The sequence below is a fragment of the Diabrotica virgifera genome, chromosome 10 (assembly GCF_917563875.1).
Source record: "Diabrotica virgifera virgifera chromosome 10, PGI_DIABVI_V3a".
NCBI lineage: Eukaryota > Metazoa > Arthropoda > Insecta > Coleoptera > Chrysomelidae > Diabrotica > Diabrotica virgifera.
The window spans coordinates 135,077,239-135,100,886 of NC_065452.1; the positions used below are offsets into that span (position 1 = coordinate 135,077,239).

Consider the following 23,648-nt stretch of genomic DNA (forward strand, 5'->3'; position numbering starts at 1 on the left):
TTTAATAGAAGGTTTGTTCAAACGCCAATTTTGAGTTTTTTCTTAACCTAACTTCCTTTGTTTAGTAATATTTTTATTGCGCGGAATATTTCTATTTTCCTCTAGTACTATTATTGATGGGCTTCCTTCTGCATTTAGCACAGCTTCAATGAACGGTTAAACGTTTTGTTTCATTTAATTCTGTCATTGAGGAAATTAGATCAATGTGAGCACATATCAAGCCAGTTTTTTAAATGTAATTTTTCTTTGTCTAACTTGGCATCATGCATTATCACCATCTTCAGTTTCCTTAATATGTTAACTAAATCCAGTAGGTATTTTGAATTTCTCTATAAAATAATTAACCCTAGGAAAGTTATAAATTATAGTAAAATAACCATATAAAAGTTATATCATTACCACATTAAAGAACAGTCCAAAGGAAAATAGAAATATTCCACATAATAAAAATGTTCTTAAACGAAAGTGATTGTTTTTAGTTAATAAGAGAAAACATAAAAGGGAAAATTATTGTTTAAACAAACCTTCTGTTAGAGAAATTGAAAATACTCGTGTAAAATTGCTAAGTCCCCAATAACTATAACCTATAGCATAGGTATCGTATACATAACGATGTTTTTTTATTTAAAATATTGCTAATACTATATAATTAGATTAATAAATATATTTTGAATTTCATTTATATAGATAATCGACCAAGCGAAGTGAGGTCTTTCATTTATTACTATGTTAAACTTAATGATATGTTTTAAGTGTATAATATATGCTTTTCAAATTGCCCGCCAAACCAGAAGCTCGCCAGCAAAGTATTAGTGTTCTCTAGCCGCAAGTCTTTTACCATATGCCCAATGCCCATGCCTGGCATTCTCTCATAACATCTTAGAGAAACACGATGTGCATTTTTTTTAATTTTTAAAATATTACGTGTATTGTATGTATATAAAATATGTTTGTTAACAGTGTACATAATGTTTAATAATTAAAAGTGCTTATTGAAAATGGCAAACAGCCGAAACGTCTAAGCAAAATCAAGTGTTTTATTTATAACAGACCACAAACCCAGGAATTAAAAACCAACTATTTAACAAAATAGAAGTATTTTTATATCATACATGGGATCCATCTCTCTTCATAGTGGTATTTTGAACCTTTTGACCATAGCTCTGAAGATGGCTTTATAAGCCGAAAGCGCTCAGCTAGGAAGTATTTAATTTACACACTTCAAAAGTACACTTCTCCCTACTTACCTGTATTCATAAGTGTGTACAAAACTATTTCCGTCTTTACATTTGTAAACAATTTCTGCCAAGAAATTGAGACATCCAGAGAAACAAGGAAGGTTTAAATAAATCTCTTAAATACAGAGCAACAAGAGAAACTAGACGTAAATGATAATTAGGAAGAAGATGAAGGTACAAGAAACAGACTGTTGTGTTTTGATTCAATTCGAGTCTTCAATTGAAACTGCGTATCTGTTATCTGTAACGTAACTTAAAACTGCTGGCAATTGGTGCACATATATGCATACAGACTCTTTACTGTAGTTGAGAATCTGATTCTAATGGTTACTGGGTCCACATTATGTACCAAAAAGGTTCCTAGAAGCAGTTCTGTAAAGAGAAGAAGGTTTTATGAAGCATTCTCAGTCATATTTGTGAATATCAACAATTCTACTGATGTCCCTGATTACTTCTTGGAAAATCTCGTTTTGCTTTTACTTAATTGTATCTTATACTATTCTAGCAAGCTTATCATGCAACAACGGTGATAAGACAAATGCAAAAGATGGCTTTGAGTAGTGGTAGCGGAGGGAAAAGTCCAACCCCCCAACGCAGCATGTCATCTCAGTCCGGTGGAACTCCTTGCGGAAGTCTAAATGGTGCCCAGGACAAGTAAATCCAGCTAACAATTAAGAAAAACTAGTTCACTTGCGTCTTAATACTGCGCTTTCAAAAAATTAAAGTCATGTTCTTAAAGCCTAGGGGAAAATATACATAGATTTACTGAGCCCTTGCAACCTCTCACATTAAAATAAGTGGCTGAATGAACTTTTAGGTGTAGAGGTCTCCAAGTATATTAAATATTTTCATTTAACAGCACATCTTGTTGCCTATTTTTGAAATAGGCGATAAGATAATGCAGAATTTGTAAGGAGCAGTAGAGTATTCAAATCTGCTGTTATTACAATATCAGTTGTGTTCAGTGCTTTATGTGAAATATAACTGAGATTCAATAGGTAAAAGAAAAGTACAATTGGTTTTATTATAACCTGTCGACCAGTTTCGGACTCTTCAATTTCCGCCCATCTTCAGTTCCCTGATAAAAAGTTCAGCTCAATAAACTCTTTGTGGGTCTTAGATTGCTCTGTGATTTTCCACCATTCTGCTCTGTTCCTTGCTTTATTTTTCCAATAGTCTTGGATTTTTTCGTTCAAATGTAGCTAGTTCAAATCTTCTGTGGTTAGATTCTGTAAGTTTCCCATTCCTGTTGATTGGTTGAAACCAATCTTTCTTTTTTTTCTTCTTTCTTTAATTTTTTTAGTGAGTATTACTGTCCCTGTTGGTCTTTTGTGTTATTTTCTTGTTATAAAAATGAAGTGAATATACACAATACTCACATAAAAATGTGCTACGGGTACTATTCTCTACATATTTCCTTAATCCACTGTCCTTCTATGTATGAGCAGGAATTTGGCACCTTCTTTTTCGGAGGTTCGTGTATAAAAGTCTTCGAATGTTTGAGACCCGTTTTTTCGTACCAGTGGTACCAGGTTACGATTTAACGGTTCCACTCGGTTTTCTGGCTGTGCTTCCTGCTATGCCAACGAAAGGTACTGGGTCAATGAATGTTTCTTTTGTCCCTTATCTGGTCCGCTTTTTCGTTCCACTATAATAAAATAAAACCAAGTGTGAGTAAGTATTTCTCTTTTTCTTTTACACATTGAAAATGAACTCACATTAGCAAACACGTCATCATTATAACTGATATTATTATTTTGGCACTAGGTGTCTTTACCGTTTAGAATTAAAAAAAACTATAAAAAGATTTATCTGTAGCTTTACCTATTTTATCTATATTGGCTTCTAATTTAAATAGAAAAGTAAATACGGTTGTTCTATAATTCAAATATATTCACAACGATTCAAATCAGAGAGGCTTATATATCACTGTATGTACATAGTTCTGGTCATTTCTTTTAGAAGCTGATATAGTAATATTGATTTTTTTAAGAAACTAAATTCCCAGACAATATCTGTCTGACAAGTCACTTTTTTCAACACATTTTGAATTTGTAGAGTTTCAGCTTGTATGTGCTCTTGTAAATAATTCCCCTGCTCATGTCTTTGAGTGTGGAATTGATCCAATACCAGCTTTTTGAAACGCCATTCTTTTGTTCCATATTTTCGCAAGATTCCTAGGTATTTATTTGGAATCATTTGAAAAAGGGATTTGATTAATTGTATATACTGGTGACCACTTTTTGTGTGTGCAGTGTGCACCGGTTTGGTACTTGCTTTATTTGGAATCTTTGTGTAGGCTCTTTGCAGCATCCTCATGTCTTCTTCAAATGACAAAGATGCACGTCTGTATTGTCACTCTACCTACTTCTTTCTTCTAGTTTTTTTATAGTTTTTGATTATTTAGTGATTCCATAACCTAAGTGTTTGTTTCATACATACTGTTTGGTTTTAAATTAGATATACGGCCTGGAAATGGCAACACTGTTTCCCCGCTGCCCACCTAATGCACTTGACTAGCGCCGATTCATTCGTCATTCTACAGTGGCAATGCAACTCACTCCCATAAGCAATGTTGCCGATTTTAGTGCTTCCTTCAGTCGCGTATATCCAATCGAAAACTAAACGTGTTGTATGATGAAAAACAGATTTTTAGAAGTGGTAATTTTGAACTTTCTCTGCAATTATTTTTGTTTATGGTGTGTTTTCTGAATAATATTCATAAAAACACTTACTGTGATTTCTTTTATTGAGACATCCACTGTGGCTATTGTCTGCATAATAGTGCTCATCAATTTCGTTTTCTAAGGTATCTTTAAAATAGAAGAACATATTTTATCTAGAATATCGATACTTAATAATATCATATATCATCAGAGCTTATTTTTGCTTCACAAATATTATTTTTGTAAGTGTAAATATACGAGAGCTTTTATACTTAGAATTAGGCAGAGAAAATCTGCCAGTGTAGTGTAACCAAATATACATTCCAAAGAAGGATCTGCGAAGTATTTGGCACTTACTTAATTTTGAATGTTAACCAAAAATGTGTAAAGGGAAATGTACAATGAAATGAAAGTGAGAGACATCTTATATTTCAGTTCGTTCAGAGAGGACCATAAACCCCTTACGTACGTTTTATCCTTATTAGAGATCATCGGAGGGGTATATATGGTTACCGGGTATACAGTATGTCCCTGTAAGTTGGAACCATATGGAAAACTTTTTTATTATTAATTTTACGAAAAAAAGTTGTTCTTCATAAAAAGCTCTGCATGGTCTAAAACCTAAGATTCAAATATCAAATTTTATGAATATTATACGAGGTATGTCGAAAAATATGAATTTCGCTCAAGAGTAAAGTAGTTTTATTTTTCACAATATTGAAAATTGTTATTACGAAAAGTTTTTTGGAATTAAGAATTATATTCTAATATGCAATTACATCCTTCTAATCAAAGAAAAAAATCAAATGGATAATCAACATTATTTTCAGTTATTTCAATTATGATAACTCTATTATTAATTTTACGAAAAGAAAGTTATTCTTTGTAAAATGTTCTGCATGGCCTAAAACCTAAAATACAACCATCTTATAAAAATTTATCAATTTTATACGAGGTATGTCAAAAAATATAAATTTCGAACAAGAGCAAATAAAAAAACATTTGTTTTTCACAATATCGAAAATTGTGGTTATAAAAAGTTGTTTAGAATTAAAATCTATGTTCCAATATGTACAGTAAAACCTCTGTTAACCGAAATAATTGGGGGGAGACCGTTTAGGATAACAAGAATTTCGGTTAAAAATAACATTGTTTTTTGTATTCTTCTTGTATCAAATTACATGGTATTGGAGATATATAGCTGCAAAACATCGTTGTCAAAGGAAAATACAAAAGAAAATAGAAGATTTCTTAAAAAAACACTCTAAACATGTTGATTTTCCTTAATTTTATTGCTACATTTTATCCTTAATTTGAAATTTACATTTTATTGACAAAATTATTGAAACTGTCAGCCATTTCGGTTAAACGATGTTTCGGTTAACGGAGGTTTTACTGTAATTACATCCTTCCAATTGAAATATTCTGAACTATAAAGGTAATTTACTCTTGATGGAAATTCATCTTTTTTTACATACCTCGTATAGAATTTGATATAAGATAGTTGTATTTTAGGTTTTAGTCCATGCAGAATTTTTTATGAAACAAACCTTTTTCCGTTAAATTAATAATACAAGAGTTATCATAATTGAAATAACTGACAATAATGTTATCCACAATTATTTAAGAAAAATTTTCAATTTTTTTTTTTAATTAGAAGGATGTAATTACATATTAGAATATAGTTTTTAATTCCAAACAACTTTTCATAATAACAATTTTCAATATTCTGAAAAATAAAGCTTGCTTACTATTGAGCGAAATTAATATTTTTCGACGTACCTCGTATAATATTCATAAAATTTAATATTTGATGGTTGAAGGCTTAGGTTTTAGACCATGCAGAGCTTTTTATGAAGAATAACTTTTTTTTTTCGTAAAATTAATAATAAAGAAGTGTTCCATATGGTTCCAACTTACAGGGACATACTGTATATGGAAATGTATATTTTTATAGATTACTCTACACGACATGAGTCATTGTAACCTTAAGTTCGTTTAAGGCCTTATTTTTGAATAAATTGTCCATTCTCTCATGTCTGTTGTACATAAGCAGAAAAAAACAGAAGTTTTATCTTTGGAATAAATTTAAAAGCATTTCTAAATCTTCTTATTTCCAAGCAGTAACAGTCTTCATCCTCTTAGAATACCTCCGTTAAAATTTAGTATGATTCGAATTAAAGATAATACTAATAAGCTAAGACTTCCTTCTATACAATATATCAGTTTTATTTCTTGAATATTTGATAGTTGTTTAAGAGCATGATTTTAAAACGTTTCTATTCAGTTTGTAAGAGACTTTAAAGGAAAGACTTCCAAACAAACTAATCATGTGATGTTTCTTTTTTATGCAAAACGTACAGTATGTAATATATGTAGATGGGCCTGTTATTACGGTGCTGATCATATTTTGACACGTCAGCAACTATTTATAGTGCTCTTATAATGCCTTTTTCTTTACTCCTATTTCAGAAAATATTATTTTGTTAAAAGTACATCAGAAGTAGATGGTCAAGCTTACCAAATAATTCACTGTTTCTGTAAAATATTTTTTGCAGACAAAACATTTTTTGCAAAATATTCTCGAAACGAAGTAATTTTGTATGTACCTATATTTTAATAATTTCCCAAGGTATTTTTTCTTTTTCAAAAATAACGAGCGATCCACAATTATTTTCATCAAAGCTATCCGAGCAAAAAATGACGTATGTCTTGTTTTAATCTGAATTTGTATCATTGGTTTATAAATTAATTTTGTTAACATTGCAAAACATAAAAAAATCAGCCAAAACCTTTAACACAGAACTTTAATCAAAAATCAAAAAAATTAACAAAATTTTAAGTAACAATAATAAATAAGATCAAAGAAGATGCTGTATATGTCCACCAACATTTGTACATAACGTAACTCTTCTTCTAATTGAGACTATCACATTGTTCAGGACTCACGGACGGAGTAATATTTAATTCTTCAATATGATTCTCTATTCCTTGTCTAAGATCTTCCAAATCCGCTACAGGAGTTTTAAAAATCGATTTTTTTAAATGTTGCCACAGAAAGACATCATAGGGAGTATTTAAACTTAATACCTACCCTATTGTCGAAAAAGTCCATAATAAAATTAATAGTTTGTAGCGTTGTATGAATTCGAGCCCCTTCTTGCTGAAAATATCCTTCTCTTAATTCATCATCCATCAATTGATGGAGTTAAAATTTCTTGACGGTATCTTTCAGCATTTAGAATCCGTTCGAAAAATATGGATCCTACAATAGGTCGCTTGCTTATATAGCAGCCCAAACTCAAACAAGTTTCTGTGGATATATAGGTGTTTGCACTACACATCCTCATATTTTGAGAATTTGTGTAGCCAGAAAGATGAAACAACATTCTTCAGTAAAAAAGGTTTTGCCTAATACATTATCATTATTATCGAGATTGTTCAGAATCCCTTTAGGGATAGTCGTTTAGGGCGATTTCAAGGAAGGCTTGTAAACGATACGGATAAAAATGTAAATCTTGCTTAAGAATACGCTGTCAAATTCCATATGAAAGATCTACCTATTGATGTAACTGCCGAATTGATGTAGGTGGTTGATCTACAATAACTATTCTGACCAGTTCGACGTTTTCTTCAGTTTGCACTTTATGCCTGCCCCTGGCTTGTGAGTTAAGCTTACCGTTTCTCTATAAATATCTACAAAGCGACGAATATTTCTGCAAAAGACGTCATAATGAACCGCAACATTGAGAAATTCTTCAACAAAATGTTCAAAAGCATCTCGGCTGGAGTCAACGCATTCTCTTAATTCTTTGGCCATTTCTAAAATACGTTTCGAACATAGATCGGTTTTGTTCATCCGTGAAAACCATTTTTAATAATAATTTTGTTTACTAAAACTTGAAAAGTCAAAGTTGACGTAAACTGACAAGTATATCTGAAATAATGATACACATGCGCTGTATAGCTATCTATACCTTCAGAGACCACTATGATGACAATAATTTTGGATCAGTGGATAGTTTTGTGCGTACATTTTAATTCTTCAGGTAAAGCAACGCCATCTGTTGTGAGTAACTGATACTTTGCTATGAATTTAATACGGGGGAACCTAGTTAGATTTGTGAATAAGAATCTGTCGTTATAAGTCAAAATATGAAAAGCACAATATATGAATTTGCTTGAGCGATTTCATAAATCGTTGTAATTTGTAATACTTATTTTCTAATTAGCTATTATAAAAATTCGTTTTTAAAATGCTTGAGGTTACTTAATTAGTTTTATTATTAAATATTATTTACTTAAAAAGTAATCAAATACATGACAGTTGTTGCGACAAACTATCACTCCTCAGTTGTTCTCCAGAAGGAACAATTTAACGGTGGAAATCGTATTTGATAATTTTTTTAGGTTTAATGCACAAACCATCATTGTTTAACACAACAGTAAACGAAGAAATTAAAGAATCTCTTTTAATTTTAGTTAAAATGTCTGAATTTGTTTTATTTTGTATATTATATCTAAGCAATATTAAATGTTGACATGTAGATGTATTAAACTAACTAAAAAGTGGCACTTTACTTCACTTGCTTCAAGAAAATAGCGAGTATGTATCTGTAATCTTCTATTTTATGTATATATCGTGTTCAAAGTACTCCATTTTAGATTTTATTTTTATATGTGGACAAAATATGTAACTGAACAAGATTTTTGTTTCTTTTTATGTTCAATTCATTATACGCTTTACTGTGATACATAGATCTGATTTTTTATGTTGTTATGAATCTCAACTTTTTAGTTTGGCAAACATTAAGCTCAAAAAAATGTGTAATATGCGTTTCTGATTGCTACTTAAAAAGTTACTAAGTTTGTTTATAAAATACGGTCTCTAATCTAGCGGTGAGACCATTTCTTTGGTAATAATGTAATGATGGCTCTTGCTACGCCCCTTCTCGGCGTTCGGAGACATTTTACGGATATCCTGACGTCACGAGAGTTCCAGAAACGTTGCGAAGAAAGAACAGAACTATATAGGGTGAGGCAGATAAAGGGCCTATTAGAAATATCTCGAGAACTAAAGGTAACTGAATTATGAAAATTGGAATAAGGTGGTTTTGAAGACTGGTCTATTTAATGAAAATATTTTCATCTACTTGGTACTTCCGGTTATACCGGAAGTTGCTTATAACTTCGATTTTTTAAATGGGACACCCTGTATATTTTGACATTTTTGAATTCTCCTCGATCTCGTCTTTCTTAAAATATAATGTTTTGTAACCTTATACAGGGTACGTTAAATGATAATTACGTTTTCTTATTAATTTCGTAGCAATATTCACACCCTGTAGGATTGTAGTAGTTTGACATAATGAACTCTATTTATGTTCAAATGATTTTTAATATAGTCTGCTATTGCTAACAATTATTAGTATAGCTAAATTTTTAATTTTAGTATACAGGGTGGGTCTAAACTCGGAATGAGTATTTTCTGAGTTTTCTTAAATGGAACACCCTATATTTTAGTATCGTAATGGAATGATATTTCATGGTACTTTTTTATTTCTTAAGCATTCCCTATACCTAACTGCTTTAATTTGTGCTTAATTGTTAACCGCATAAATAATCTTAACTTCGATGGTATTTTGACAGTTCAACCATTATTGGCAATTTTAAGTACCAGTCTAGATTAATATGTATTTATTTTCAAAAAATTATTTGTGATTGAATATTTTCACGGCCAACCTAATACAATTTCACATATTTTGTGTTGCAATTAATGTTTTGCTTGAATCACCAATAACTCACAAATTAAAGCAGTTAGGTATAGGGAGTGCTTAAGTAATTAAAATGTACTATAAAACAACATTTCACTACAATACTAAAATACAGGGTGTTCCATTTAAGAAAACTCAGAAAATACTCATTCCGAGTTTCGACCAACCTTGTATACTAAAACGAAAAATTTAACTATACCAATAATTCCTAACAATAGTAGACTATATTAAAAATCATTTGAACATAAATAGAGTTTATTATGTCAAACTACTACAAGCCTGCAGGGTGTGAATTTTGCTGCGAAATTAATAAGAAAACGTAATTATCTTTTAACCTACCCTATGTAATATTACAAAACTTTATATTTAAAGAAAGGAGAAATCAAGGAAAATCCAAAAATGTAAAAATATACAAGGTGTCCCATTTAAAAAACGAAGTTACAGTCAACTTCCGGTATAACCGGAAGTAGCAAAGAGACCAAAATATTTTCATTAAGTAGTTCACACCCCAAAACCCCTTTATAACAATTTTCATGATTTTCTTACCTTTAGTTCTCGAGATATTTCTAATAGGCCCTTTATCTGCCTCACCCTGTATATAGTTTCTGGAACTCTTGTGACGTCAGGACATCCGTAAACTTTTTCAGAACGCCTAGAAGGGGCGTAGCGTGGGCTTGACAATATTCAACTTACATTTTGCCTATATGTGATGATCTTGTTTCTTTTTTTTTTTTGTGAAATAGAAGGTACTGATTCCAATTCTAATGAAAATGATTTTAAACAGTATTTCAATTTGAGATTATTCAGTAGTCTAAAATTTGCCATTTTGATATTATCCGTCCGGTGTGTTGTATTATTTATATTTGTTTGCTTTTGCCAAATTTTGTGCCATCCAGAACTATTTCACGATCTAAGAGAATAACGAAAATCGCCTTAATGCTTTGAACTTGATATATAATGAATTAAAAGTTGACAAAATGTGATATGTATAAAATAAACTTTCAATCTTTGAAGTTTGCGCAAGGTATTGTCTTTTTTGTGCATTGTTTACAGATTTTTCGTTCTGCTTTATTCTGTAGGATGTACTTTTAGTCGCATTGTGGTTATCTGAATATGTACTTTTGATATAACACTCAGCCATAGGAACCTAACGTATCATAACCTCAAAATATTGTTCAGAAGTTAATTAAAATCAGTTTCTATGTAATTTCAGACTGTTTAAAACTATTTTGAGTACAAATTCAGATTATCGTGCTTCAAGCAAAACAACAATTACATATTAGAAAGCAAAATTAGTAAAAATTTCCATTTGTGATACAAAATGACCAGTTCATGTGGTTATATTTATTCAGTAATATTTGATATGTAAGATGTTACTTTGCTTTAAGGTTTTATATGAGATTTGCTGGTATCCTGCGTTACCGGATTATAGAGCGTTATAGAGGATAACCGATTGTTGCATTCAGTGTTGTTTTAGCAAAGAGAGAGTGATCAGATTTCAGATGTTTCGGCTGTGATAAATGAGAAAGGTAGATCTGTATTTACTGGTACAACTCAAGATTATCTGAAACAGTTTGTGATAGTTTTTGTTTTCATACATTCCATACATTAGTTTTAAAACAGTTAAAACTTCTTTCAGTAATTTTGTAGCCCTATATATATTAAACTTATATCCTACCAGTAGATACGTAGATGAAGAAGCAAAATGGTATTGGAATTTGATCTTTTCTCCAATAATTAATATTCCTGTTAATACTAGAGTTTTAGAAACATTTTAACAGAAGTTTTTTTAGTTGCTTGAGAACTATTTTTATAAATTTATCTATTTTTATAAAAGGTAATGTTTGTGCACTACCAAATGGTTTTGTATTTTGCATTTTTGGTACACCTAAAAATTTAGATTAAAAAATATGAAGATTAAATAAATTTTTAATACACTGATTTTTGACAGAACACACAGTTGTCCAAATCTAAAATTTTACAAACTTCAATGGAATATACTTTAATTTTTCGTATTAACGTATCAGGGGTTGCGTCAATTATTTGTCTATCGATTGAAAATTCCGTCCATATGTACATAAAAGTGTCATCTGTTTCGTTAACCACTCGCTCAAACTATGAGTTGGTTTTAAAAACAAATAAAACAGTAGTTCCTATCTGACTTTCTCTCAGTACTTTATATTTCTTTCTACTATTTCTGCCATACGTTTTTAGAGTCGTTACCGATATCAGCTAATAGAATGTCCAACCCTAACCTAACTTACATATGTACCCGGGTGGATTGATATAAAACTAGTCTTTGATAGAAAAAACAAGTTTTTGAAGTTATACTTTACGATCGAGAGTGAAATTTTATATTTCCCTGGCGCATGCGCACACAGACAGTATGTAGTTTGTTGCTAATCTTTCAAGATAGGTATGTATATATCAGCGTAAATAAGTCATTAAAAGAATATATTAGTGTTTTTAGTAAATGTATTTTTTTTTATAATTTTTGTGTCTTTGGATTTGTATTCCTCGGTAGTAAGATAATAAAATATCTAGGTAAAACATTTTTATACTTCACTTGATCTATTTGTCACCGTGTTGTGTAATTATATCCGAGACGTCACTTACAAGGGGCTCGATAGCTTGGTTAGTAGAGCATTGGACCAGAGATCGAGAGGTCCCGGGTTCCAATCCCGGATGATTCATTTTTTTGTTTTTAATTTTTGGTTTTAATAAAAAAAATTTTGAAAGTGGTAGGTAAGAAAGTTATATTTAAATAATATTTAAATAAAATACAACTAACCTGTTAATTATATTATTTATTTCGTTAAAATTAATATAATAGAAGCAGTGGCGGCCGGTGAGGTAGTGCCATGGAGCCATGGCACTACCTTTTTTTGATGCAGAAACATATTTTTTTATCTTTAAACCGTTTTAATGCCCGTTCATTTTTTGTGCGTATTTCTTTTCTCTTTACAAATTATATAAAATCTGGCAACTGTGCAGTGTAGTACAACCCACGCCACTCACAGCGGACGGGATGATCGCATCGTGCCAGTGCCAAAAGCTTAGATGGTCAGCTGAAAAGAGAAAGATTTTACGGGCATTCTATGTAAGTGACAGAGATAGAGCTATATTGCACTTTTAATACACGTTTAAATGAGACTATTCGTGCCTGGCTCGACAAGGAAGATCTAATATTTTTTACTATGATCATAGCGTTATCATAGTGAATAGTCGATCGTAGATGCAAAAAGATTCTTGTACTACAGGGTAGTACATTATATTTTCGAGTTTCTTTACGCGCTCGTTTTTGTATTTATAATTATTACATTTTTAATGATTAAACTTTTTATTATAAACTATTATATTTTTAAGTAATTTAAAATTTTTTAATTTTTAATAAAACCCGATCTTCAGCTTATCGTGATAGTCTAATTAAACACAATGAAGAAGTGGATAAAGAATCGATATGTTTTGAATCAAATTAAAAATTATATCTATATGGTTTTGTGGAGTTAGTTTTGAGAAATAACGACGAAAAGGAAAATTCAGAAAATAGAATTATCTTTATGGAACTGTTCAATGTTAGCCGAATTAGACAACGACTTAGGTTCATATTCAAAGTTCCAAATCTTTAAAAGCATGTACCTCAAAACAACACAAAATGAACTCCTTCAGTGCATCGTAGATGAAATGACAGACGTCTCGTCGCTGGTGAATTTCAGTTGGTTATAGTTTCCCGATATTTGTGTAAAGGGCGATAAGTTGAGAGATTTTGGATTTTACTTGTTGGACGGACATGATGTCAAATCAATCACTGAATGCGTTTTAAATGTTTAAATTTCTTGATACCCTAGAAATGGTGTTCTGAAGCTATTTTCTTGTGGCATTTTTATAATCAAGTATATTCAAATGGGAAATAAGCCACAATTTTACCTAAAAATGATTTTATTAACGTTTCGACGCCCAAGTCGGGTGTCGTTGTCAAAATACAAAATAATATTAAATAAACAAAAATGTTGCTTAGTAAAAAATTCTTCTAATAATTTATTTAATCTGACTCATTTATATCGGCAATTCAGACACGTATTATACATTTTAAAGTAGACGACTTTAAAAATGATATTGCCAATATTGATGAGTTGCGTTCCTGGGACGACTTTACTAAAAGATAGTTCATTCGATTACATGAAATCAATCCCAACTCAAGAATAGCCGCCACAAAAAATCATAGCATGTGATCTGTCTTTAAAAAGACAACCAAATGCAACGGTGGTACTGAAATTCTCGCGTTAGAGATTCCATAGTAAATCACGAGGGAAAACCAGGAAAAACCTCGTGATACTATCCCGACATCGCAAGTATTTGGGTTTACATTTAGTTACTCTCAAAACTAATACCAAATTCTGACTTGATATTTTAAATTTTAAATAATACTAAAATACTAAATATGTACTAACTCGATATGTTACTGATTTACTAATTGTGGTATTTTCTTTCTATTGACTTCCTCCTTTAGTATGGGTAACCACATCCTACTGCATTCTACCGAGGAATTTGCGACACAATTGGTTTCATTTAGCATAATTAGAGCCGCTTCTTTGATTTTTCTCTTTTTACTATCTGCTTCTTTTAGGACTATACTTGAATCTCTCCACTGAACTCGTATGTTCATTATCCCATGCGTGTTGACATATTTGAGATCTATCAAATTCTCTATTTTTTATATAAGACTGTTATAATTATATAACTTTTATATTCTTATATAAAAAATAGAGAATTTGATAGATCTCAAATATGTCAACACGCATGGGATAATGAACATAGAGTTCAGTGGAGAGATTCAAGTATAGTCCTAAAAGAAGCAGATAGTAAAAAGAGAAAAATCAAAGAAGCGGCTCTAATTATGCTAAATGAAACCAATTGTGTCGCAAATTCCTCGGTAGAATGCAGTAGGATGTGGTTACCCATACTAAAGGAGGAAGTCAATAGAAAGAAAATACCACAATTAGTAAATCAGTAACATATCGAGTTAGTACATATTTAGTATTTTAGTATTATTTAAAATTTAAATTTAAAATATCAAGTCAGAATTTGGTATTAGTTTTGAGAGTAAACTAAATGTAAACCCAAATACTTGCGATGTCGGGATAGTATCACGAGGTTTTTCCTGGTTTTCCCTCGTGATTTACTATGGAATCTCTAACGCGAGAATTTCGGTACCACCGTTGCATTTGGTTGTCTTTTTAAAGACAGATCACATGCTATGATTTTTTGTGGCGGCTATTCTTGAGTTGGGATTGATTTCATGTAATCGAATGAACTATCTTTTAGTAAAGTCGTCCCAGGAACGCAACTCATCAATATTGGCAATATCATTTTTAAAGTCGTCTACTTTAAAATGTATAATACGTGTCTGAATTGCCGATATAAATGAGTCAGATTAAATAAATTATTAGAAGAATTTTTTACTAAGCAACAACATTTTTGTTTATTTAATATTATTTTGTATTTTGACAACGACACCCGACTTGGGCGTCGAAACGTTAATAAAATCATTTTTAGGTAAAATTGTGGCTTATTTCCTAGAAATGGTATATACCTACATAATGTAAAAGTATCCGTACCTATTTTTTTAAATTTCTATTTTATACCTTTTTTGACAATATCGTGAACCCGTCACTAAAAATTTAGGCAGCTGCCCGAATTCTGGCACTACCTATTTAAAGTGATACGAGCCGCCACTGAATAGAAGTATAACTTTTTACGTGCGTACAAAGTACACACACATTCTTTTTTTTAGGATTAAATCAATTTATTTCTCAACATAGTACCCTTTTAGCTCGATACACTTAGTAAGACGACGTTCCAATTTTTTTATCCCATCCGAATAGTACTTTTGCTCGAGCTCTTCAAAGAAGTTTCCGAAGTGTCAGCGACGCGCGATGACTTCATCATTTGTTGCGAAACGGCGTCCTCAGAGCCATTTTTTTAGGTTTGGAAACAGGAGAAAGTCGTTGTCGGCAAGATCTGAGGAATACGGTGGGTGTTCAACCGATTCATAGCCCAATTCGTGTAATTTTACCATGGCGAAGGCCGCCCAGCGAGCCGGTGCGTTGTCTTGGTGAAAGAGCACTTTTTTGCGTGCCAAACCGGGGTGTTTTCAACGCGATTCGGCATCGAATCGATCCAATAATGCTGCATAGTACTCGCCATTGATTGTTTTTCCTTTTTACAAGTAGTCGATGTGGATGATGCCCTTCGCATCCCAGAAAACAGTCGGCGATCCCTTTTGTCGGCCGAATGTGCACTTTTTACCTTCTTCGGCGGGCCTTCGTCGCGTTTACGCCACTGTTTAGACTGTTCTTTGGTTTCCGGTGTGTAATAAAGCACCCAGGTTTCATCAACGGTGATAAATCGACGAGCCGTATCATCGTCAAAAGCGTCTCCGAAGTGGTAACACGTTTTCGCATTTGGTCGATTGTCAGCGCGGGATAGCATTTCATGTCCAAATGATGATGAATGACGTTGTGTACGCGTTCGTAGAAAATGTTTAGGACCTCTACTAACACGCGGAGCTTGATTTGACGATCTGCGGATCTGCTATAATCATATCATGGACTTTGTTGATCATTTCCGACGTGGTGACTTCATTTGGCCTCCCGGGACGGTCATCATCAAAAACACGTACGACCACGCACAAATTCAGCTTTCCAAAATTTTACTGTTGCTAACGAAGGTACAGCCTTGATTTGCACATTCGGTTTCCCCTTTTTGTGGAGGAACTTGATCACCGAACGATACTCGATTTTTTCCATTTTTCCGAAAACACAAAAGTTGTTTGCTTCTGACGGCTGTAAAAACCAAACTAATAGCTTTTTGGCTTAAAATTTTGATAGACATTTCATGAATGGCAAATGTCAAAACCGGGAGCAATTCGGTATCAAGTAACGCCATCTATCAAAGGCTAGTTTTATATCAATCTATCCTCGTACTAATTGAACAAAAATCTGTTTTTTAACCGATCACAACATCAACAATAAATTTTTACTGCCAAAAATTTCCAATAAATCTACCGATTTGCAATTATTATTTACCTACACACGCCCCCTTGTAATAAAATCTATAATGTGTACATTAATTTCAGCTAAAACTTTCGTCCATATTTAATTTTAGATTCAGACAACCTTAGTACGAGCTATATACCTAACGAATAATTTTTAATCTAAAAAAGTAACAATACACATCAGATCTGTGCCAAAATAGAAATTACCTAATTTTGCCCTTTTCATTTTTTAATGTTGCAGATTTTTTATTGCAAAGTTTCATATACTTTTAAGGCAAGATGATAATCATATTTTATCGGTCAAAACTAAATTTACCGAATTAGGCAGCAACACACACACACATACATACACACATATACACAGACTGTTGAGTTTTCAATTAGATATACGGACTATAAATGGCAACACTGCTTTCCCGCCTAATGCACCAGATTCGCGGCGATTCATTCAGTCATTCTTCATTCTACAGTGGCAATGCAACTCATTTTCATAAGCAATGTTGCCGATTTTAACGCTTTCTTCATTTTGGTATATCTAATCAAACACTAAACAGCCTGTATATATATAAAGACTATGTGCTCCACAACGTACTAACTTCTTGCTGATGTTTGTTCTGGGCGGCTGATCACTGCAGCTAGGAGAATTTAAAACTGGTTTCGCTCAAAAATGTTTCTGTACCTACAGTGTCATAAACTGTAGATTAACTTTATTTCACGAATTTTTAGAGTTCAAATCCTCGTTTCAAAATCATGTTGCCTACCAATTAAATGACTTTTGACGTTTACATCTTGTAGTAGACGTTCTTCTGCAGCCTTCAGTGTCCCTATATTAATATTTTGAGTACTATAATGTGTGTGGACCGTTTCTGAATCCAAATTCTCTTTTTTCTTTTTCCAAGTGGCTTGTAAAATTTTATAACAAATGTTCAAGCTATTGTTACACTTAGTATTTTCCGCTGAACCAAAAAACATTAGAGAAGTACTGCATTGGAAGGAGAAGACATTACACTAAACATCTGTCAGTCGCTGACACTTTGCGCATGCGTACTTCCTCTGTAGAAACGTTTAACATGAGAAGTTGGAATGTTGTGAGTACACTGGTCTCAAACCACTCTTGCATTATAATATAATGCAGCGTTTCAGTGAATGTTTAGTAGTATACAAGTGTACAATGTTTTTAACAATAATTTGTACACTTTTCGGTGCATTTATTTCGCTGAAATCGACTGTATGATTTACCTTTTTTACATTCCTTTATTTTACATTCATTTATATAGAGAATACATATGTAATGAACATCGATATGAATTTTTTTCATCTTTTTTTGTAATCTTCACAATATTTACTCAGTGACTTCTCTCTAGTTATCGCTTTCACTTGTAAAATATTTGTTATTCAGTAACAGTTAAACGATTATTTGATTTAATTTTTTTAGAGAAAATTAGAAATATGGATGTGTAAATTGACAATCAGTTTTAAGACATTATTGTAATATTTGGTTTTAATAAAATTTTTAATCAATAATTTATAAGACACTCTCTAAATATATTTATACAACTGATTTAAACAGATTTTGAAACGAAAATGACAACACAAAAACCACTTGGGTTTAAATCTGGAGGTCTTAGTGGTTTATAATTTATTTTTAGTGTTAAGTATCTTTCTCTGATTCTTCTACTATATATGGCATCTTCGTTTTGTAGCCTTATGACAAGTGGTATTTTTTATTTTGTACTCAAATCAAAACTGTTCACATGCAAATATTATTGCAAGTGATAGTTTGAATAACCTAACAGTTAACCAGAGACATAAAAAGGTATCTGCTATCGTGATAATTTCAATTTGATTTTGGATACAGCATTTTTGTACAGATATGTGTTTCACTAAATAGAAGTGTTTGGTCTGCAGATACCTTTTATGTGCATTTTATATTCACCACCACAATTAACCACCCACCTTGTATTTCTTTGAATTTGCAGAAATTGTCAATCTTAGATCCCATTTTATGAAAGATACTGTGAAAACTACCTTTAAGGAAAAGAAAACAATAACATTTTTGAAAATAAAAGTTATCAAGGGATAGAGATGGGAAAAACCTACCGGTTATAACCTAAATCCGGTTTTTTACTTCGCTATAACCGGTTTTACCGTTGTTTTTTTTGTCCCGGTTATAACCGGTTTTTTCTTTTTAAAGAAATAACCGGTGAAAAACCGGAGAAGTTATACCTCTGAAAAAAATAATGAAATATTAAATATGTAGTTGAATAGTTTTGTGTATCTTGTGTAAAAAGGAATTAATTTTTTAACGAAATTTAACAAATTTGACAAAAAAATTATAGGTCTGGATCCCGCGTACAAAAAAAGTTGATTAATATCAATCTGAAAATTTGTTAATAACTTAACGGTGTCTAGTCGGACAAACTTTGATGTATGAGAACACTGGAACAGGGTAAGTTTTAAGTTTGGAACGTGGTTTTAATTGTGGAACGTGTCATCCTGACAAGTTTATGATTGTGAAAACTAGCAGGTTGTTTTTAAGTTTATTCGATAGAAAAATATAATATATTTTTCTATCGAATAGTTTATATAATATATGAAAAAATGTTTGTCCGACAAATATGTTGGGTATTTTAATAAGTCCGACACGTAGAACATGTCAAATGACAGGAATTATATTGGTGGTAAATAGCAGTCTGATTTTTGTATGAGTTTATTGAAAGGGTAACAAATCAATCGGAAGTTCTGTCCGACAAAATACATGGGACGTTTTTCGTAGTCTGACCTTTAAAAACTGTAACCTGTTCTACAATTAAAATTTCCCCTGTTCCCGTACATCTAAGTTTGTCCGACTAGACACTGTTAAGCTATTAATAAATTTTCAGCTTACTATTAATAAACGTTTTTTTGGTACGTGGGATCCAGGCCTATTAGGACAATAGGTCTAGTTCAGAATTACAATGATTCATTGTTTGTTTTATAAGTTTGACTATTTTTAATGTTTCATTTTTGTTTTTATAATCCGTATACATGCATATATTATACGTTATAAGCCTAATTTACTTCATATTACTTTTATATTCTTATGAATAGGTATATAAATAACTTCACTACCTTTTGTATTTTTCAATTAATTGGTTTATTTGGACCCAAAATGTTCATTGCGTTAGTTTATTATATTATTTGACCTCTAACATTTGTTTTACAAACTAATTTCTCCGCTTATATTGGGAACTGGCATCCGGTTTTAAAAATAGCTGCTAACATCCGAGTACCGAAACCGAGTACCTTAGCTAGTCTCTCTAATCAGCCCTAAATATCCATCCTTGGATATAGGCCTCCTCTTCCTTCCTCTGTGCCTCTCTTGGACATTTTGCATCCATTTTGACCTGCCGTGTTTCTTCAGGGCATCTGACCATCGCATTTGTGGCCTTTCCCTTTTTTTGATTCCACATTCTCTAATGTATAATCATCTTAGTCCATCTTTCAATCTTCTGACTTAGGGTATGTCGTATGTTCTGCGAACTTCTGATGACTGATTTCTATTTTCGATCCCAATTGGCTAGTTCGAACTTTCAGTTCCACTTTCCCTATCCCACTGCGCAATATCTAATACACGCCGACGCCGTTTATCGATTATATTGGTATCGATATCGATAGTATCTGTATGGATAATATTGATATTGATTCGAATGGAGTGTCGCAACCTTAAATGCAATTTAATGTAACGTTGTAACCTATTGGGTATTGCAAAAAACCGAAAAGCGGTTTTTGGAACAACCGGTTTTTTTGACCGGTTATAACCGTTAGATTAAACCGTAAATAAAAAAACTGGTATAACCGAAAACCGGTGTTTTGTCAATAACCACCATCCCTATCAAGGAACGTTTAGCAAAAATCCAATGTTTAAAAATCTTCGATGAAAATTCAAACAAGCAAACATAATTTTGAAAATCATAGACTAATAAACAAATACTAGTGTTAATGATGGGTGTTGCCACCTCCTCTGGCTCTTAGGATTTCTTGGAGCCGGTTCGGCAATCCATTCATGATATCCTGGATATCCGATTGGGAAATATTGTGCCATTCCTCTACCGCAGCCGTCTTAGCTCTCCAAATTATGTACTGGCTAGTACTCTTGCTCTTACCCGGTTTTTGAGTTGTCCCAAACGGATTCAATTGGGTTAAGATCGGGATTGCGTGCCGGCCATTGTCGTGATTAGATTGACTTTCTTTTCAATAATTTTATTATTTTCTTTTCCTCAGAGTAATAACCGGTAAAACCGGTTTTTTACTTCGCAATAACCGGTTATTGCGAAGTAAAAAACCGGTTATTGCGAAGTAAAAAACCGGTTTTAGGTTATAACCGGTAGGTTTTTCCCATCTCTATCCCTTGATAACTTTTATTTTCAAAAATGTTACTCTTATCTTTTCCTCGAAGGTAGTTTTCACCCTATCTTTTATAAAATGGAGTCCAATATTGACAATTTCTACAAATTGAAAGAAATACAAGGCGGGCAGTTAATTGTGCCCGTGAGTTTATATTCATGACATGTATATACAAACATTTTAAGCAATTGTATATGACCTCTAAAATGTGGTGTAGTTTTTCGGAAAGAATAGATTTTTATAATTTTATAATTGGTTCCGAGAACTTGGATTCATTATCTTTTTGTACTACAAGAAACCTAACGCAATTGAAAAGATAAGGCTTGGATTCACTTTCAACTCAGTTAAAGTACCATTGGAATTGTACTGTAGATGGTTAAGTTATGAAATTGCAACGTTCAAGATGTTTTTTTTCTTGAAAATCAATAGCCATACGTTTACGATTAATATACAGAGGAAAAAGGGTGCTTCCTAAGCCTCCTGTTCAATTTTCTTGTAATCTTAGAAATGTGTTTTTGTTGAAATGAGGTAAAGTTATTTAGGAACACAGTGTTCAACAATTTCGATTTTAATTACTGTTACTGTTTATTTTGTTCATCATATATATTTTGTAATATTTTATTGTTAAATACATAATGGGTTCAAAAATGTGTTCTCGTTTTATTATACACTCTTGGCCAAAATTAACCGGGCCACCTTAAAAATGGGTCATTTTTGATGTCTTATCTCTCCTAAACCTGTTGTCCGATTTAAGTGATTTTTTTAATATGTTATAGCCTTATTCCTTGACAATATCGTTATAATAATATTGTTGCTAAACAGGTAAATTTTCATGTATACCGGGTGTACGAATCAAACTGTGTTTTTTTTCTTAAAGTTTGCATCACCCTGTGGACTATTCTAGCATTTGTAGGATACTGAAATTAAAACCTAACTATAATGACTCAAAATTTTGTTTTTTGATTTATTGGCTTATGTTGGATAATAAAAAAGGTAGGTGCTTTAACAACTAGACATGGTTTTTATCAATACATGGTGTTTTTTAAAAATTTTGGCACAGTTTAAGGGGTAATTCTGCATGAAAAAATAATGACAGTTTGCTTTATAAACGTATGTCCTCAAATGCTTCGTTTCCGAGATAGGGGGTGTTGAAATTTTTCTGACAAACTGACGATTTATTTATTGCTTTAAAACCGGTTAAAATATGCAAATTCAATTTGGTGGGTTTTATGACGTAGTTATTGCATATTTTTTGACATACAATTAAGAATTTAATATTCACCATTGGCGCACATACGGGTAATCTTTACCCGTATGCGCGCCAATGGTGAATATTAAATGCTTAATTGTATACCAAAAAATGTGCAATAACTACGTCTTAAAGCTCACCAAATTTCATTTGAATATCTCAACCGGTTTTAAGGCAATAAATAAATCGCCAGTTTGGCAGAAACACCCCATATCTCGGAAACGAAGCATTTGCGGACATAAGTTTATAAAGCAAACTGTCATGATTTTTCAATTATCCCTTAAACTTTGCCAAATTTTTTTAAAAACACCCTGTATTAATAAAAAACATGTCTGGTTGTTAAAGCACCTAACTTTTTTATTATCCAACATAAGTGAATCAATCAAAAAACAAAATGTTGAGAAGGCATGAGGCTATAGTTGGGTTTTAATTTCAGTATCGTACAAATGCTAGAATATTCCACATGGTGATGCAAACTTAAAGAAAAAACACAGTTTGATTCGTACACCCGGTATACAATGAAAATTCACCTGTTTAACAACAATATTATAACGATATTGTCAAGGAATAAGGCTATAACATATTAAAAAATCACTTAAATCGGACAACAGGTTTAGGAGATATAAGACATCAAAAATGACCCATTTTTAAGGTGGCCGGTTAATTTTGGCCCAGAGTGTAGATTCACATCCTTCAAAAACGTTCTTCCATCACGTTTCTTAGTAATGCGATGGACATTAATCCATTAGAGGGGGTCCATATCTTAGTTAAACTCTTTTAGTGATGCTCTGTAAAACATCTGGACCTAGAGCCTAATAAACAACAAAAAATCAGCGAGTAAATACATCATTCTTCAGTATTACAGGAAGAATACATCAGACAAAACAGATAAAGGTAAATAATGTAGAAGAATTCCAGATAAAACTGATACACATGGAAAAATCAGTAATATTAGAAGACATAATTAAACATCATCATCAACAGCTATTCCATCCATCGTTGGATGTAAGCCTCCCTAAGGCTAAGGCTCCACGGGCGACAAATTTACGCAAGCAGTAGCCGTAAAACGAACTTAAGGTTCCGCGGAACGGAATAGGAATAGCCGAACTGAACCGACTACAGGACTTGTGCGTAGTTGGTTCAGTTTTCCTATTCCGTTCCGCGGAACCTTAAGTTCGTTTAGAGCCTTAGCCTTAGGTGTGTCCATTCATATCTGTTTGCTGTTTTTTGCATCCATTCATAGCCAGTCATTCGCTTGACGTCATCAGTCCATGTTGT

At 32.2% G+C, this 23,648-nt stretch overlaps 1 protein-coding gene across 1 annotated transcript in view; it reads left to right on the top strand.

Annotated features, from left to right (window-relative positions):
• Positions 1-21,771, top strand: part of LOC114339289 (calcium/calmodulin-dependent protein kinase type 1) — a 216,401-nt gene extending 194,630 nt beyond the window's left edge. Inside the window, exon 9 of the mRNA XM_050663381.1 lies at positions 1,744-21,771. Within this exon, the coding sequence (XP_050519338.1) occupies positions 1,744-1,896 (153 nt within the window). The 3' untranslated portion in view covers positions 1,897-21,771. The remainder of the gene's footprint in view (positions 1-1,743) is intronic.
• Positions 21,772-23,648: the final 1,877 nt, after the last annotated feature.